This window comes from Scylla paramamosain, chromosome 26 (genome assembly GCF_035594125.1).
Source record: "Scylla paramamosain isolate STU-SP2022 chromosome 26, ASM3559412v1, whole genome shotgun sequence".
NCBI classification, from domain to species: Eukaryota; Metazoa; Arthropoda; class Malacostraca; order Decapoda; family Portunidae; genus Scylla; species Scylla paramamosain.
Genome location: NC_087176.1, coordinates 17,255,559 through 17,274,449, shown reverse-complemented (window position 1 = coordinate 17,274,449; position 18,891 = coordinate 17,255,559). Strand labels below are relative to the sequence as shown.

Sequence of the window (18,891 nt, the reverse complement as noted above, 5' to 3'; positions counted from 1 at the left end):
CTTGGACGATTCTGGGCTTGTTCCTCCCTCTCCTCCACCCTCTGACTACTTCATGCCACGTATTAAAATTCTTCGTAATGATGTTTTCCATGCCCTCGCTGGTCTAAACCCTCGGAAGGCTTATGGACCTGATGGGGTCCCTCCTATTGTTCTCCGAAACTGTGCCTCCGTGCTTGCACCTTGCCTAGTCAAACTCTTTCAGCTCTGTCTGCCAACATCTACCTTTCCTTCTTGCTGGAAGTTTGCCTACATTCAACCTGTTCCTAAAAAGGGTGACCGCTCTAACCCCTCAAACTACCGTCCTATTGCTTTAATTTCCTGCTTATCTAAAGTTTTTGAATCTATCCTCAACAGGAAGATTCTTAAACATCTATCACTTCACAACCTTCTATCTGATCGCCAGTATGGGTTCCGTCAAGGCCGCTCTACTGGTGATCTTCTGGCTTTCCTTACTGAGTCTTGGTCATCCTCTTTTAGAGACTTTGGTGAAACTTTTGCTGTTGCCTTGGACATATCAAAAGCCTTTGATAGAGTCTGGCACAAAGCTTTGATTTCCAAACTAGCCTCCTACGGTTTCTATCCTTCTCTCTGTAACTTCATCTCAAGTTTCCTTTCTGACCGTTCTATTGCTGCTGTGGTAGACGGTCACTGTTCTTCTCCTAAATCTATTAACAGTGGTGTTCCTCAGGGTTCTGTCCTGTCACCCACTCTCTTCTTATTATTCATTAATGATCTTCTAAACCAAACTTCTTGTCCTATCCACTCCTATGCTGATGATACCACCCTGCACTTTTCCACGTCTTTTCATAGACGTCCAACCCTTCAGGAGGTAAACATATCACGCAGGGAAGCCACAGAACGCCTGATTTCTGATCTTTCTAAAATTTCTGATTGGGGCAGAGCAAACTTGGTATTGTTCAATGCCTCAAAAACTCAATTCCTCCATCTATCAACTCGACACAATCTTCCAGACAACTATCCCCTCTTCTTCAATGACACTCAACTGTCCCCCTCTTCTACACTGAACATCCTCGGTCTGTCCTTTACTTATAATCTGAACTGGAAACTTCACATCTCATCTCTAGCTAAAACAGCTTCTATGAAGTTAGGTGTTCTGAGACGTCTCCGCCAGTTTTTCTCACCCCCCCAGCTGCTAACTCTGTACAAGGACCTTATCCGTCCATGTATGGTGTATGCTTCACATGTCTGGGGGGGTTCCACTCATACTGCTCTTCTAGACAGGGTGGAATCAAAAGCTTTTCGTCTCATCAACTCCTCTCCTCTAACTGACTGTCTTCAGCCCCTCTCTCACCGCCGCAATGTTGCATATCTAGCTGTCTTCTACCGCTATTTTCATGCCAACTGCTCTTCTGATCTTGCTAACTGCATTCCTCCCCTCCTTCCGCGGCCTCGCTGCACAAGACTTTCTTCTTTCTCTCACCCCTATTCTGTCCACCTCTCTAACGCAAGAGTTAACCAGTATTCTCAATCATTCATCCCTTTCTCTGGTAAACTCTGGAACTCCCTGCCTTCTTCTGTATTTCCACCTTCCTATGACTTGAATTCCTTCAAGAGGGAGGTTTCAAGACACTTATCCACCAATTTTTGACCACTGCTTTGACCCTTTTATGGGACTGGCATTTCAGTGGGCATTTTTTTTTATTAGATTTTTGTTGCCCTTGACCAGTATCCTTCCTACATAAAAAAAAAAAAATGAAAACTTAAGAAGCTCGTCAGGCAAGACTTCCCCTTCGTGAAGCCATGCTGTGACTGATTTATCAAGTTATATTTGCCTAAATGCCCATTAATGTTCCTCGCTATTATTGACTCCTAAAGTAGGAGTAGGGAATCTCTGTATCATTACTACGTATTATGCATGCACATCAATTGGAAGCACATTCATAATAAGATCACGCAGGACATAATTCATACACACTTTCATACTTTTATTTAAACATTTGTATTTACATATTTGATAAATTTATATACATACAAGCAAATATGATATGATATATGCATGTAAATCACAGCTCTCTGGTGATAATGGTCTCAATCAGGTAAATCAACAATCTATCGACTACATCCGGGCGTTCATTTCTCAGAAGGGAGGTATAAGTTAGCGGGAGGGCCTTTGCAGTAAGCCCTCAAGGGCCGCCTCTCCTCCCGATAACGCATACCGTGAAGCAGGATGTGGTCGATATAGAAGGTAACGTCAAAGTTAGTACCTTATGGTGGAAAGGTATTGGCTATATAAAGGGGAGTATATGTATAGGGAGGGTGCACCCATCCTGAGGTGGATCAAAACATCCAAGATGGGTTTGATTGTATGCAGCTGGAGATTGTCCCAAAAACTCTGCCACAAGAGTATTACTGATGATTTAACAACTGAGAGACATGACTGTAGATCCCGACGGAGGTTCTACGCTCCCTTGAGCTCTGCTCTAGACCAAGACAGGATGTCAGCCAGTTCATTCGCGTGTATACTGCAATGTCAGGGGAGCTAAATCAGTGAGAAGGATTTACAATAAGAATTCAGCTTATTAATGATGTTACCCTGGATTTCATTTTTACCCATGTAGCCGGACTCTATTGCCTGAAGGGCTGACACAGGGTCCGAAAAAAATTACGATTGAATGATGAGGTGAATTTAATGCATAATCTATTTCCCTATCAATGACAAAAAGTTCGACAGGAAACACCGCTGTATATGAAGACAGTCGGAACCTGAGGGAACACTTCCACGACCACACACTTGCACCCACACATTCATCCGCCTTGGAGCCGTCTCTGTAGAGACGTAGGGATGGAGGGAGGCCAGCGACGAGGGTCCGGAAGTGTTGGTGGAGCTCCGGCTCGGTAACGACAGCTTTCTTCCACGGGAGCCAGTTGATGGCGAGGGTGGTGATGGGTTGCTTCCAGTGGAAGAGTGGGCGGCACTAGCTGGTTCGCATCGTCCAGTCGGATGCCCGTCCGTTGGCAGAGCGAATGTAATGTATGTAACGAATGGATGGTGAACGACAGTCTGGATGTGGTGGTGAGGCCTTATTTTGCTTGCCGCTTTACCGAGGGGAGCTTTCTCGGCTACCTCCGAGCCTATCTTCGCTACACGAGTGTAGCTCAGGGCCCTAAAACATTTGCACACATTAATTCTGAAACACATCCAGCCTCCTCACTGCTGATTCCGACGCAGACCCATACACAGGTGACCCATAGTCTAGGTGAGAGCGAATTAAGGACTCATACACCATTAATAAAGATTTTCTGTATGTTCCCCATGACGTACCAGAAAGATACTTGAGGACATTGGTATTTTATTTTATTTTTATTTTTTAGTCTGCAATCAAAATGCAGACCCTGGAACTTAACTGAATATTTAAACGGCATCGGCTGGCCTTGAAGGGTTATTGGCAAATTTGGTACGTTACGTCTAGTAAAAAGAACACCGATACACTTGGGAACAGAAAACTTGCTTGCTTCCTTGCTTGAGCCCTTGCCTTCTTGTAGGCTATGTAATTTGTTTGATTGGGCTTATATCGTCTATTGCGCTCATGAAGTGCTTGTCAGCAATCCGTTGTCCACCATGAAACTCCATGCTTTGTGCGAACTCTAGAAGTCTTCGGAATACATGCCTCGGCGTCGTCTAATATGGACTGTGTTGCGTTGCTGACCATAATCTCAATGTCTCGCCACATATATCCACGTCAGCAACCCTACGGAAGACTGCCCAGTCTGCTCTCTTGAAGTTATACTTGTGAAGGTGGATGGCTGTTCGGGAGATCTTGTGCATACAAGATGCAGATGGGCAGACGGTCACTTCAGTGGGAGTCATCGATGACTTCCCAGGAGAAGTCAGGGAGTATATTAGGCGAGAGCAATGACTCCTCCCTGATCCACGTTGTGGCCCAAGTACATCACCGAGACCTGGCCAAAGGTGGACTCAGCCAGGTTGATGTTGAGTCTGGCTTCCTGTAGTTTGAAGAACAGGAGGTCTCCTAGGTGTTCTGGTCAGGTGTGTGCCACAACCACAATGTCGTCGAGGCATGATGATGTACCTGTAGCATTCTGAATGAGAGCGTTTATCATTCGCTAGAATGTTACGGGGGCGTTAGATGAGCCGAAGTATAGGACTTCGGACTGGTACAATCCGAAAGGCTTGACGAAGGCAGAAATTTTTTGGGGCTTTGGGGGTGAGGGGAGTTTCATAATATTCTTTCCAAATGTCTATGGTGGAGATATATCTAGCTAGGCTTACAATGTCAATAATATCAGCAAGTACTGGGCAGTAGGAATGGGTCCTGAACGGTGAACTGGTTGGCTTTTCTATAATCCATAACAAAATCTGAAGCAACCACCTGGTTTAGGAATTAGTATGCAGGAAAAAGCCCAAGGTGAAAAACTGGGTACAGGCAATTTATTTTTGCATTATAGCTTTTTCTTTGAATGTAATTATAGGCATTTTGTTTGCTGGGTCTGGCACCTGAAATTAACCGAATATCATGGTGAATGAAAGTACAGGTTCTGGGAAAATCAGCAGTAACCTAGGGAAATTTATGTAACAGAGGAGAGATATCATGAATTTGAGAGGAGTACAGTTTAGTTACATAATTAGTCATATTACTTAGTAAGTAAAAATTTGGAGGATTATATAGAGGAGGAGGCACATCTTCCAAAATTGAATCTGTATCAGGCTCGGGCTCGTTCAGGACCTCAATACACGGTTCAAAAATAATTTTCCCCAACATCAAAGTACAAAAGGCTTGATGATTTTCCTCTGAGTGCCTGATTAAATTTGCATGGAAAGACACAGAGTGTCCTTCCGCTGATCTGGGGTAGAAATGACAGTTGACCATACCAATTTTTTTTTTTTCCAACCAGATAAGGTAAGGTCCTATGTACTTTGCTTTTTAGAGGTAAACCAAGAATGTTAAGGAACAAGAGGTTTGAAGGTACGAAGAACTGCATTGCGTTGGTGTTTGTCCGGCCTATGGTGAGAGTTAAGTAGATGCTTTAGGGCAAAAGAGTGGGCATCATCAAGTCTGTTTCGAACTGACTTGATTATGATTCTACTGAAATGGGAGAGATAGGGGATTCCAATAATTCATCTTTCATGATTTTAAGGACCCCTCGAATCTTTCTAATACATTAGAGCTTAAATGGGAAATATTGTAGTGATTCCTGGGGGCACTCATGAATAACAAAGAGGGAAAAGTTTAATTGTTCATCCCGCTCCTAGTTGTGCTCTAGTCAAAATTTCGGTATAGTGGATTTGAGAGTTTGATGGAAGCGTTCTAGGCAACCTTGGGACTAAGAAGGGGTCGAATGCAGTTAAGGTCGCATGTTTTGCCTCTATGGTCTGACCAATTTGAACTGAGCGTTTAGGCGTTGTTCTTTCCGGGGATTCCTCGGCCTGCGGCGTTGCCACACTTATACCAAGACACATCTCATGTCAAGTACTTCCTACCTCTAAAGTAAATGGTGTTGTGGAATATATATACACTGTGATGCTCAGAAAAAAAAAAGTTGTTAGTGTAATATATGTTTTTGTAATGATACTTAAATTGTTTTTTTTTATTTATTTATTTATTTATTCATTTATTTATTTCATTTTTTGCACCACACCACAATACTTGGCACCGTTTCCTCCAGGCGTTGTCATGTCTCCATGGGTAACCGGGTGAGGTAACACGGTCAGAATGACCGTGTTAACCAATGGTTACTTTCTCTCGCGCCGCCAGCTAGGACGGAAGCTACCTCTCTCGCTTGCTTTTGTCACTACCACAGCCAAGAAAAAAGATCTTATTTACTCATTATTATTATTATTTTTTTTTTTTTGAGGGGGTGAAGAAAAGGCTAATAGGGGGTTATTACTTGACCCCTCAAGAGCTGTTGCACGAATAGTGAGAGCCTTGAATTTTACCTCAATGTTGGTGTGAAAAAAAATCGTAACTCAAAATAAAAATATAACATCATAGTTAGAGACAGAGAGAGACAACGTCTGAACGCTCAATTCAAAATGATCAGACCATAGTTCTGTCGTAACCTATTGAAAAAAAAAGGTGCTAGTGAAATTACTGCTTTGTTTCAATCTGTGCCAGTAAAAATCCTGCAACGGTTTCTTACAGGTTCTGGTAGCACCTAAGTGGCCAGCCAAATCATCGTGCTTTAGTTTCTACACCAGAGAGGTGGATCTTAGATAAGGAGGGATCTTGTTGTTGGGCTTCTACTAGCTCCCCGGTAGAGATAATTTGCTGGTTAAGGACTTCAAGGTTCAAGCAGCACGTCCACGAAGGTCAAAGAAGAGTCAATGTGAGGCAGTGTGTCATTGAAGAGGACGGACTGGGCTGTAGATTTGTCTCTTGGAATGGTGATAGAAGAGGGAATACTATTTGGAGAGAGAGAGACTTGTCCTTGGTGAGGGAAGGGTTTGAAAATTTGAGAGAGGTGAGAAGCATGACAAATTGAAACAGGATTGTGAGGTCTGGGAGGTGGGAAAGGTTTTAGAAACAGAGAATTGGGATCTGAAATGGTTTTCAGCATTGGAGACTTTACAGTTAGGATACCTACACTGCAATACAGTTAGGATACCTACACTGCAATATAGTATGTCCCGGCTTTTTACAATATGTGCACATGGGAAAAGATGGACTATATGATGCAAGATTGTGACCTCGAGGCATACCACCCTGGTTACCAAGATTATATTTTGAGGAGGCTTGACTCTCCGTCCTACTCAAATTTCCACTAGGAGCGAGTATGAATCAATCACCTCTGGGGCATTTCCCTAACAGTTAAGTTCCTCCACATCTCTAAGGATATAGATGGGCAGCTTGTTTTTAAATTCCTCCAAAATAATTAAGTTAATTAAGGACTGCAAAACTGTGCTATCAGTAGAGTCCATCCACTTCTTTAGTATCCTCATTTTCTCGGTGGCAAATTCAATGAATATTTGACTCAAAATCTTGGTCAGGTCGCGGAATTTCTGCCTATAGGCTTCGGAAATGATTTCATATGCCCTGATTATGATTTTTTTCTATGGTTTCATAATCCTCGAACTGTTTTAAAGTAGTGAATACTCTGTATGCTTTCCCTGTAAGCTTGTGGAACAGGACCATTAACCACTGGTTTTCAGGCCAATCAATAATCCTAACAACATTTTCGAATGCACGAAAATATCCGTCTCCATCCTTCTTATCAAAAGGCAGCAACAGATAAGTGGTTTCTGAAGCTTTGAACTTATTTAATTTTTTCCTGCATCTCAATTTCCTGCCCTCTTATTTTCTAGATTTTGTCGTACCTTCGTTTCTTTGATTTCCATTTCTCTCAGCTTAATTTTCCGTTCTAACTGCACCTGTCTTTCCGCCAGTCTCTCTACTATCTCTAGGCGCTAAGTTGTAGTTCATAATCCAACTGTATATTTTCTGAAGCGGAGGGGTGTGGGAAAGTTTCCTGATGATCACAGTTTTCTTTCACCGGAGTCTGAAGGACTACTGGGTTAATCACGGGACTGGGTGTTTTATCACCAGAAGAGGTGCAAGGAGATTATCTACGGCTTCAGGCGGAAGAATTCCCTGTTGAACTAAGCTTTCTTCCACTGAATTTTTAATTAAATTTCTGTCACGAGGATTGTAAGATATCTAATAGGTGACAGCAATCATCTGCCAATCAGACTTTCGGATGTCTGCGAGAGCTTCTACCGTAGGTAGCTTAAGAAACTCATCTATATTAAAGAGAGCCGACATGATGAAATATTAAGTCTATAAAAAAAAAATGGCAGTGATCAGCAACAAACGAATCGCCTAAATGTACGTACGTTGGACTATCAGCAGGACGGAGGCAAACGAGAGACTTAATACGATTCAGCAATACTGAATAACAGACTTGAGAGATACTTGAGATGATGCTTGGGATGCTTGAGAGCTTTAAGCTCTTAAATCCTACTAACATGCAGTTCGAAATGATATGCACAGATACTTAAGAAAAAGAGAGGGACACGAAAGTTAATGAGAACTGACAAACAAGGTCGTTTGTACAGCATAAGGGGTGATCTGGATAAGAGATGAAGCTAGTTTTGAAAGTGACTTTTCGTACGGCGTAAAAAAAATAAAACAGGATAATAACGACACTAGTGAAAGTAATGCCTCGTACGGTATAAACACAAAAGATCTAGGTTGAAACGACACTGAGATAGGCCTATCACACTATTGCCGACGTGTATAGTCCTATGAACACTCCTCCCTACAGAATTGCACCGAAATATAAGAAAATAAATGGTTGGACATAAAAAATAAAAAAAAAACACGGTTGAGTACGCACAAAAAAAAAAAAAAAAAAATCCCTCCCCCCCCAAAAAAAAAAAAAAACACTAAAATAAAAACAAGATGCCCCAAAAAATCCCTTTATATGGAATAGCTAAACACAAAAATAAACAAAACAAAAGCACAACTGAAATGAGAGCAGAATGAGACAAGTAAGCAAACAAGTAATGGACAAATATCAAAAGTTGGGGGAGGGTCGGGTAACTAAATGACTATCCTGGTCACTGCACAATTTAAATGTAACGAACCACTTGAAGTATCAAGTTGCTCCACGACATGGCAAATTGACATTCAATAAAGTATCTGATCGTATAGTGGATTTATTAGTAAGCAAATGATCCAGGTTCTGAAGTGGAAATGTAAAGGGGCGGAAATCTTACACTTATTTTCTTCATGTCTTAATAAATATAATATTACCACAGGGAGGACATGGAAAGGGAGTACTGAATGCTGAAACACGAAACATGAAAATAATAATATATCAGTCCCATCACGAAACCCGACATACATATAAATAAATAATAATCCTATAACCCTTGACGAATGAGAACCCACTACTTATCGTGGCGTCAGCGTATAGTACACATATCTTCTGACATGGGAGGAAGTACCGAGGGAATGACCGGGAAATGACGTGGAGCTTTGTGGAGCTTCGGATGAGGAGCTTCTTCAGAACAGGGATAGTTGGCTCTTTAGAGGGTTAAACACCCGACTCCGAGGACGGTGAGAGTGTTAGGGAGGGAAGAGCAGCGGCGCTGGTTATGGGGATACATAACAACACACACACACACACACACACACACACACACACACAAAGGAGCAGTCTTTTTGGTTCACGATAAGCGGTTACACGATGTAGAAAATCGGGCTTAATAAGAATATATTGTCGCTAATGAAGAACTGTCAAACAATCCTCGAAATGCCTATAACGTTGGATAATAGGGATCCCTCAGGTACCTTCGGTTTCCGATGGAAAAAAAATACCACCATACTGCATCACAGGGGCCGAGGCACAACACAGCTGGCAAAATATCTTCTGAGGAAGGCTTGTTTACCCCTGCTCCTTCAAAATAAAATGGTTCCCTTCTCCCCACCTGGTTGAATCCTGAGACCACAGCAAATGAAAGGTACATCCCACAGAGTGCACAGCTTCCTAACTGCATCTAAAAATATTGCCTCGTCAAGTGTACCCATAACCGGTCGACCGGTCTTTTTCATGCACTCACCACTGTCGGTTTCCATTCAACTCTTATCACGCACAATCGTCCTTGCTAGCTGAACAGTCAGTCACTCCTTTCCATTGCAGTGTTCTCTTCACTTATTTCATCCATTCAAGGCGAGATTTTCTCTTTAACCTTTCACCTTGCACATCTGATCTCATTATTCTCTTTTCTGCCCTCCATTCTCTCTACATGTCCAGACTTTCTGTACGCATAATGCATATATGCCCATCTAGCTGACTCTTTCAAAACCCGTTATTTGTTTTCCCTCCTCATTTTTATTTTACCACTCCATGGTACTCTTCACACATACCTCTCAGACACTTCGTTCCCAATACACCCATGTACCGTATATCATCACTACACATTAGAATGGGCGCCACTATGTATGAAATAATGCACTCTTTACATTCATACTCAGTGTCCTAAGTTTATAATAGATCCTTCTCACTTTATAATATATCCTCCTTCCACTTCTTTCTGGTGTTCTCCATGCAATTCCACAAGCAATCTTTCTGAGACATTTCACTAATTTACGTTTATCAACATTCACTTTCAACATTCCTTCCAGAAACCTGCCTCCAACTCAGTATAACTTCAGGATACCCCATAGTCCTTCCCCTCCCCCCCATATATCTATCTATCTATCTATCTATCTATCTATCTATCTATCTATATATATATATATATATATATATATATATATATATATATATATATATATATATATATATATATATATATATATATATATATATATATGTATATATATAGTCTGAAAAGGCCTAATTCGATTAATATCATTCTTAGTATCTACATTTTCAGAATTTCTCTGGCTCTTCTATTGCCAATTAATGTAATATGATATTGTCAGTTGCTCTCCATACCTACTGACAATTGTGTTTTACAGGGTTTACATATTCGGATTAATAACACATGTAATATTTTTGGAAAATTCGTTCTTGCACCTAGATATAATCTAGTATTATTTGGCTACTTATATTTATTCATGTATTTATTTTTTTTTAAATACTTCTGGATAAGTAGCTTTCTTACATCTAGATATAATCTAACTTGATTTTGTCTACGTATTTAATTACATCTATTTATTTACCGTCTTTTATTTATTCATTTATCTTATTTATTTATTTTATTTCTTTATTTGTTTATCTATTTATTTATTTTGTTTTCTTTATTTATTTTTTGCTACTTTTAAATTTTCTTAGCAACGTCCTAACCTGCTTTCTAGGGGGTTATTTCAAACCTTCACAATATTTTCTATCTCACATTTCAACAACGCACACACACACACACACACACACACACACACACACACACACACACACACACACACACACACACACACACACACACACACGACTCTTCTAATTTACTCTTACATTTCATTCCATCCACAATTATATATTCCGTTCTTGAGGCTCGTTGTTCAGATCATACTATCAGGTAATACTTTAATTTCATGAATTATGAATTTCATGAATTATTAAAACTAACACTTAAAGCCATTGCCGTAAGTTAATTGCACCACTCTTACTCTGGACAGACTCCTGGAGTTGGCTGGGTTGTGGAAGATGCCAGAGACGCGGGTGCTGGTAGTGAACTTGAAAACTGGATTGGAGGAAATTCTTCTACACTCTTGCTTCCGCAATAGTGTCCATGCCCTTTCCTTTGTTTTCCACGAACTCCCCATCTTCCAAGACCACGGATTCTACTCTCATTTGGGTATAATTGATATTTGTAAAATCGTAATTAATCTTCCATGCAGTGGACACACAGACATACTGAAAAAGACAGGCAAATTGACTGACAGACACGTAGAGAGAAAGTGATGGAAGTAGCAATGATTATTTGTTTTTGACAGTATATTTATGAACTACACACAAAAGTATTATTGTATGGTACCGTAAACTATTCGTCCTCTCCTGAATCCCAAGCAACAAGGACTTGCTACTAAACTCCTTGACACGTTCTGATATCAGCTTGAAAAATGCTACGATCTGATTTTATTCTAAAACCAATCTAGAAAGTTTTACACACCAATTTTAAGACAGTGCAAAGGCACTGGCCAATGAAGAATGTTGATGGAGCGAATCTTATGAGTTTTCCACCATCTGGCTACGACTACAGTCACCCTCAAACTAAATTTATCGGTGCTGTATACCTCTCACCTAACTCATCTGACTATAAGAAGTTCTTTGACTACTTAACCTCCAAAGTGGAGCACATTCTGACTCTCTTCCTTATTCGGAGATCTCCATTTTTGGAAACTTCAGTGTTCACCACCAGGTTTGGCTTTCCTCTCCTCTCCCTTCACTGACCATACTGGTGAACTAGTCTTCATCTTTCCTATCCTCCACGACCTACAGCAATATGGTGCAACACCCTACTCGTATTCCTTGCCATCTTGGAGATATGCCCAACATTCTTGACCTTTTCCTAATCTCTAATCCTTCTGCTTATGCTATCACACTCTCTTCTCCATTGGGTTCCTCCGATCACAATCTCATATCTGTATCTTGCCCTATCGCTCCAATCCCTCCTGGCGTTTTGCCTCCGCTAGTTTAGCACTGCCTGTGCTTATGCTATACATGATAGAAAGGTGGCCTACAGAAGGTACTTGAGCACTTCCTTCACCAGAATTTCATACACTTTACATTTCTTGTTCGGAACCATGCCAAGTCTGTTCACCAACTAACTCCTTCATTAATAGAAAGTGTTTTACTCTTCTCGTGACTTCTGGCACGTAACCAAAAACATCTCCAATATCTTTGTTTCATCTTCTTTCACTCCCTTATTTCAACCAGATGGCACCAGTGCTATTACATCTATCTCTAAAGCTGAACTCTTCGTTCAAACCTTTGCTAAAAACTCTATCTTGGACAATTCAGAGCTTGTTCCTCCCTCTCCTCCACCCTCTGACTACTTCATGCTACCTTTTAAAATTCTTCCCAATGATGTTTACCATGCCCTTCGTGGCCTAATCCTCGGAAGCCTTATGGACCTGATGGGGTCCCTCCTATTTTTCTCCGAAACTGCGCCTCCGAGCGTGCACCTTGCCTGATTCAACACTGTCTGTCAACATCTACTAGTTAGCAAGGTCAGAAGAACAGTTAACATGAAAATAGCAGTAGAAGATAGCTGAAGATGCAACATTGCGGCGATGAGAAGAAGAGTCCGGAAGGTTGTGTCGAGTTGCTAGATGGAGGAAATGAGTTTTTGAGGCATTTACCATTACCAAATTTGCTCTGCCCCAATCGGAAATTTTAGAGACATCGGAAGTCAGGTATTTTGTGTCTTCCCTGCGTGAACTGTTTACTTCCTGAAGGGTAGGACGTCTACGAAAAATACGTGGAAAAGTACAGGGTGGTATCATCAGCGTAGGAGTGGATAGGGCAGGGAGTTTGCTTTAGAAAGTCATTGATGAATAATAGGAAGAGAGCGGGTGACAGGACAGAACCCTGAGAAACACCACTGTTAATAGATTTGGAAAAGAACAGTGACCGTCTACTACAGCAGCAATAGAACGGTCAGAAAGGAAACTTGAGATGAAGTTGCAGAGAGAAGGATAGAAGCCGTAGGAGGGTAGTTTGGAAAAGAAAGCTTTGTGCCAGACTTTTGATATGCCTAAGGCAACAACAAAAGCTTCACCAAAATCTCTAAAAGAGGATGACCAAGACTCAGTAAGGAAACCCAGAAGATCACCAGTAGAGCGGCTTTCACGGAACTCATACTGGCGATCAGAAAGAAGGTTATGAAGTGATAGGTGTTTAAGGATCTTGTTTAAGGATCCTGTTGAGGATAAATAAAAAAAAAAAACTTTAGAGAGGCAGGAAAATAAAGCAATAGGACGGTAGTTTGAGGGATTTGAACGGTTACCTTTTTTAGGAACAGGCTCAATGTAGGCAAACTTCCAGCAAGAATGAAAGTTAGATGTTGACAGCCAGAGGTGGAAGAACTAGGCAAGGTGCAAGCACGGAGGCACAGTTTCGGAGAACAGTAGGAAGGACCCCATCAGGTCCATAAGCCTTCAGAGAGCTAAGGCCAGCGAGAGCATGGAAAACGTAACTGAGAAGAATCTTATTTGGTAATGTGCCAAAGGGTGGAGGAGAGGAAAGAACAAGACCTGAATCATCGAAGGTAGAACGAAAAGTTCAGCTTTACAAATACATGAGGTGATAGTGGTGCCATCAGGTTGAAATAAAGGTGAGAAAGATGAAGAAACAAAGTTATTGGATATGCCTGAGGCTTAGTGCCAAGGAAGGAGTTAGATTTTGAAAGATTTAGACACTTTCTATTAAGGAAGGAGCTTTTGACAAGTTGAAGAACAGAGCATATTTGCAGGCTGAAATATAAAGTGCATAAAAATCTGGTGATGTAAGGTTCTTGTACCTTTTATGGGCCACCTCTCTATCATGTATAGCATGAGTAAAGTCTGTGTTAAACTAAGGTTTGGTAGGTTTAGATCGAGAGAAAGAGTGATGAATGCTTGTCTTCATGCTGGACACTACTAATCTTCATAAGACGGGTTTCTGATATGGAAGCAGTATACATTCCATGGAAAATCTGAATAATAAATACCTCCTACGGTCCTCCCAGTTAGCGCAGGCAAAATGCCAGAGGAATCTCCGCTTCGGGGGATCCTGAGGAGAGATTGGAGAGATAGGACAAAATGCAGATATGAAGTTGTGATGGGAATAACCCAACGAAGATAGAGATAGATAGGGTGACAGCATAAGCGGAAGGATTAGAGGTTATGAAATAATCAAGAATGTTGGGTGTATCTCCAAGATGGTCAGGAATATGAATAGGGTATGGGACCAGTTTCTCTCTCATGGAAGACTGGAAAGTTACAGGCTAGCTCACCAGGATGGTCAGTGACGGGAGAGTACAGCCAAAGCCAGTGGTGATCAATGAGGTCTCCAAGAATGGAGATCTCCGGAAGTGCCCCACTTTGGAAGTTAAGTAGTTAAAACATTTCTTTTGGTCAGAGGAGTTAGGTAAGAGGTATACAACACAGATACATTTAGTATGATAGTGACTCTGTAATCGTATCCGGATAGTGAAAAATTCGGAAGATTCAAGAACGTGGGCACGAGAGAAGGCAATAATAGATGAGAGAGAGAAAGCAGGAAGGAACAGAAAAGACGCTACTGTTAGTTGCCTCAGACACCTGTATTTCAGGGAGAAGATGAGGTTTAGTAGAGGAGAGATGGTGTTCTACAGCTTAAAAATTAGATCGAAGGACACGAATATTATAGAAGTTAATGAAAAAAAATGTTTTACATATATATATATATATATATATATATATATATATATATATATATATATATATATATATATATATATATATATATATATATATATATATATATATATATATATATATATACAGAGAAAGAGAGAGAGAGAGAGAGAGAGAGAGAGAGAGAGAGAGAGAGAGAGAGAGGGCTGCTGTGCATCACACCCCTGTCTCCCCCTCCCCCCTTTATCTTTTGTTATGCGCCTCACCCACGCTATGGAGCGCGGCGTGATAGCGTCCCCTCTTTGTTCAGTTGGTTGGTTACAGGAAAATTAGGCTGACATGGTGTTACAACTGTTTGTTTAAGGGTTGCATGAGACCAGAAGGATCCTGTAGACCCACAGTTGGATCCCACACTATATATATATATATATATATATATATATATATATATATATATATATATATATATATATATATATATATATATATATATATATATATATATATATATATATATATATATATGTGTGTGTGTGTGTGTGTGTGTGTGTGTACGTGTGTGTTTGTAGCTGCTACTACACTCTGGTTAGCTTTCCCTAGACTACTTCTTTCTAATCTAGTCTGGGCATAAACACATCAAATCCAGACAATTACTGGTCGCCCACGGCTATCAAACCTCTACGATCGCCAATTGATTTAACCAACCGACCGCCAAACACCAAAAAAAAAAAAAAAAAACTTCTACGTGGTGAGAAATAATCGCAAACCACGGGGGAACTAGGACAAAAGACACACAGAGATAAGGTTTATAATATTCTGTGGACATCCTCCCATGTAACAGGCCAAACAAACGCCCAACAGAATATTATGTCCTTTACGTGAGTAGTCTATAATTATTATGTAGTCCCTTGGAGGACTACAGACAACCAAACACGCGCAGAATTATGAAGTCCTCTGGCTTCAGAGTTCACAGCTGTGAGCTCTGAACGCCAGTCACATTTGACGGCACAAAAACACTAGTGACACAAGTACGTACAATTCAATTCAGTTCAATTGTTTATTGACCATAAAATCACAACAGATACAAATGGTTAAGACTCGACGTTTTTAAAAATACAGGTGTCGACGACCGCGCCTGTTCCATCTTCAAGATTCAATTGCCAGTTTGTGTCCACTCAACCTAACATAGCTGTATGCAATTACGAGTATGTAATGCTCTCTCATATTATCACCCTTCAGGTAACTTACATCGGCAGTCGCATCAGGGTTGAGCAGCTGCTATGTAGCAAGCCTCGTTGACGTAGAATTGTAAATAGATAATTTTACGAAGTTCAGTCCTACTTCGCTATAATTTATGTTGTCTGTGATCAGGTCTCGCATATGCTTACATGTTGCAATGTTTGTAGCAAGAACCAATTTTACTGCATGCATCCACGGATCATTCATCATATGTTGGCGTTCCTCCCACATATGTTGAAAAAATTCACGTTCCTTGCTCATACCTAAATAATTGAGTGGTGGCAAACCATCTTGTGTTTCATTTACGATATATTTGAGTTATGGCAAACCATGTTAGGTTTCATTTACGATTTGTGTGAGCTTCCCCTGAAAAGGCGGATTGGTGGTGGGACCATTTTCTTTGTTACCTAGGACAGGTGTATTTAATAATTACTATATATTTCCTTTGTTCATTTAATATGTTTAGTCTTTGTTTGTAATATGATTTTTTTGTAATTTGATTTTGATGCCTTTGTACATCCAATTTGAAATTAATATGCAATGCTGGTTTTGCCACGTCAGGCACTCGCCACGTCACCTGCCAGTGGTATACTCGGGGCTGCCTCGGGAACATAAAGAATTCGCTGCTTGTACGCCGGTCTGTTCGTTACTCCTTCTCCGTCTTTTTTTTTTTTTTCATGTAGGAAGGACACTGGCCAAGGGCAACAAAAATCTAATAAAAAAAAATGCCCACTGAAGTGCCAGTTCCACAAAAGGGTCAAAGCAGTGGTCAAAAATTGATGAATAAGTGTCTTGAAACCTCCCTCTTGAAGGAATTCAAGTCATAGGAAGGTGGAAATACAGAAGCAGGCAGGGAGTTCCAGAGTTTACCAGAGAAGGAGATGAATGATTGAGAATACTGGTTACCTCTTGCGTTAGAGAGGTGGACAGAATAGGGGTGAGAGAAAGAAGAAAGTCTTGTGCAGCGAAGCCGTGGAAGAAGGGGAGGCATGCAGTTAGCAAGATCAGAAGAGCAGTTAGCATGAAAATAGCGGTAGAAGACAGCTAGATATGCAACATTGCGACGGTGAGAGAGAGGCTGAAGACAGTCAGATAGAGTAGAGGAGTTGATGAGACGAAAAAGCTTTTGATTCCACCCTGTCTAGAAGAGCAGTATGAGTGGAACCCAGACATGTGAAGTATACGACATACATGGACGAATAAGGCCCTTGTACAGAGTTAGAAGCTGGGGGGGGCGGGTGAGAAAACCTGGCGGAGAGACGTCTCAGAACACCTAACTTCATAGAAGCTGTTTTAGCTAGAGATGAGATGTGAAGTTTCCAGTTCAGATTATAAATAAAGGACAGACCGAGGATGTTCAGTGTAGAAGAGGGGGACAGTTAAGTGTCATTGAAGGAGGGGGATAGTTGTCTGGAAGGTTGTGTCGAGTTGATAGATGGATGAATTGAGTTTTTGAGGCATTGAACAATACCACGTTTGCTCTACCCCAATCAGAAATTTTTGAAAGACCAGAAGTCAACCGTTCTGTGGCTTCCCTGCGTGATATGTTTACCTCCGGAAGGGCTGGACGTCTATGAAAAGACGTGGAAAAGTGTAGAGTAGTATCATCAGCGTAGGAGTGGATAGGACAAGAAGTTTGGTTTAGAAGATCATTAATGAATGATAAGAAGAGAGTGGGTGACAGGACAGAACCCAGAGGAACACCACTGTTAATAGATTTAGGAGAAGAACAGTGACCGTCTACCACAGCAGCAATAGAACGGTAAGAAAGGAAACTTGAGATGAAGTTAGAGAGAAGGATAGAAACCGTAGGAGGGTAGTTTGGAAATCAAAGCTTTGTGCCAGACTCTATCAAAAGCTTTTGATATGTCCAGGGCAACAGCAAAAGTTTCACCAAAATCTCTAAAAGAGGATGACCAGGATTCAGTAAGGAAAGCCAGAAGATTACCTGTAGAGCGGCCTTGAAGGAACCCATACTGGCGATCAGATAGAAGGTTGTGAAGTGATAGATGTTTAAGAATCTTCCTGTTGAGGATAGATTCAAAAACTTTAGATAGGCAGGAAATTAAAGCAATAGGACGGTAGTTTGAGGGATTAGAACGGTCACCCTTTTTAGGAACAGGTTGAATGTAGGCAAACTTCCAGCAAGAAGGAAAGGTAGATGTTGACAGATAGAACTGAAAGAGTTTGACTAGGCAAGATGCAAGCACGGAGGAACAGTTTCGGAGAACAATAGGAGGGACCCCATCAGGTCCATAAGCCTTCCGAGGGTTTAGGCCAGCGAGGGCATGGAAAACATCATTGCGAAGAATTTTAGTAGGTGGCATGAAGTACTAAGAGGGTGGAGGAGAGGGAGGAACAAGCCCAGAATCGTCCAAGGTAGAGTTTTTAGCAAATGTTTGAGCGAAGAGTTCAGCTTTAGAAATAGATGTGATAGCAGTGGTGCCATCTGGTTGAAATAGAGGAGGGAAAGAAGAAGAAGCAAAGTTATTGGAGATATTTCTGGCTAGATGCCAGAAATCACGAGGGGAGTTAGATCTTGAAAGGTTTTGACATTTTCTGTTAATGAATGAGTTTTTGGCTAGTTGGAGAACAGACTTGGCAAGGTTCTGGGCAGAAATATAAAGTGCATGAGATTCTGGTGATGGAAGGCTTAAGTACCTTTTGTGGGCCACCTCTCTACCATGTATAGCACGAGAACAAGCTGTGTTAAAGGTTTAGGAGGTTTAGGACGAGAAAAAGAGTGAGGAATGTACGCCTCCATGCCAGACACTATCACCTCTGTTATGCGCTCAGCACACAAAGACGGGTCTCTGACACGGAAGCAGTAGTCATTCCAAAGAAAATAAGC

General features: G+C 41.1%; 1 protein-coding gene across 1 annotated transcript in view; it reads left to right on the top strand.

Moving 5' to 3' along the window:
* Positions 1-18,891, top strand: part of LOC135113849 (glutamate receptor ionotropic, delta-2-like) — a 149,656-nt gene that overhangs the window by 37,460 nt on the left and 93,305 nt on the right. The window contains exon 4 of the mRNA XM_064029471.1: positions 11,100-11,278. Within this exon, the coding sequence (XP_063885541.1) occupies positions 11,100-11,278 (179 nt within the window). The remainder of the gene's footprint in view (positions 1-11,099; positions 11,279-18,891) is intronic.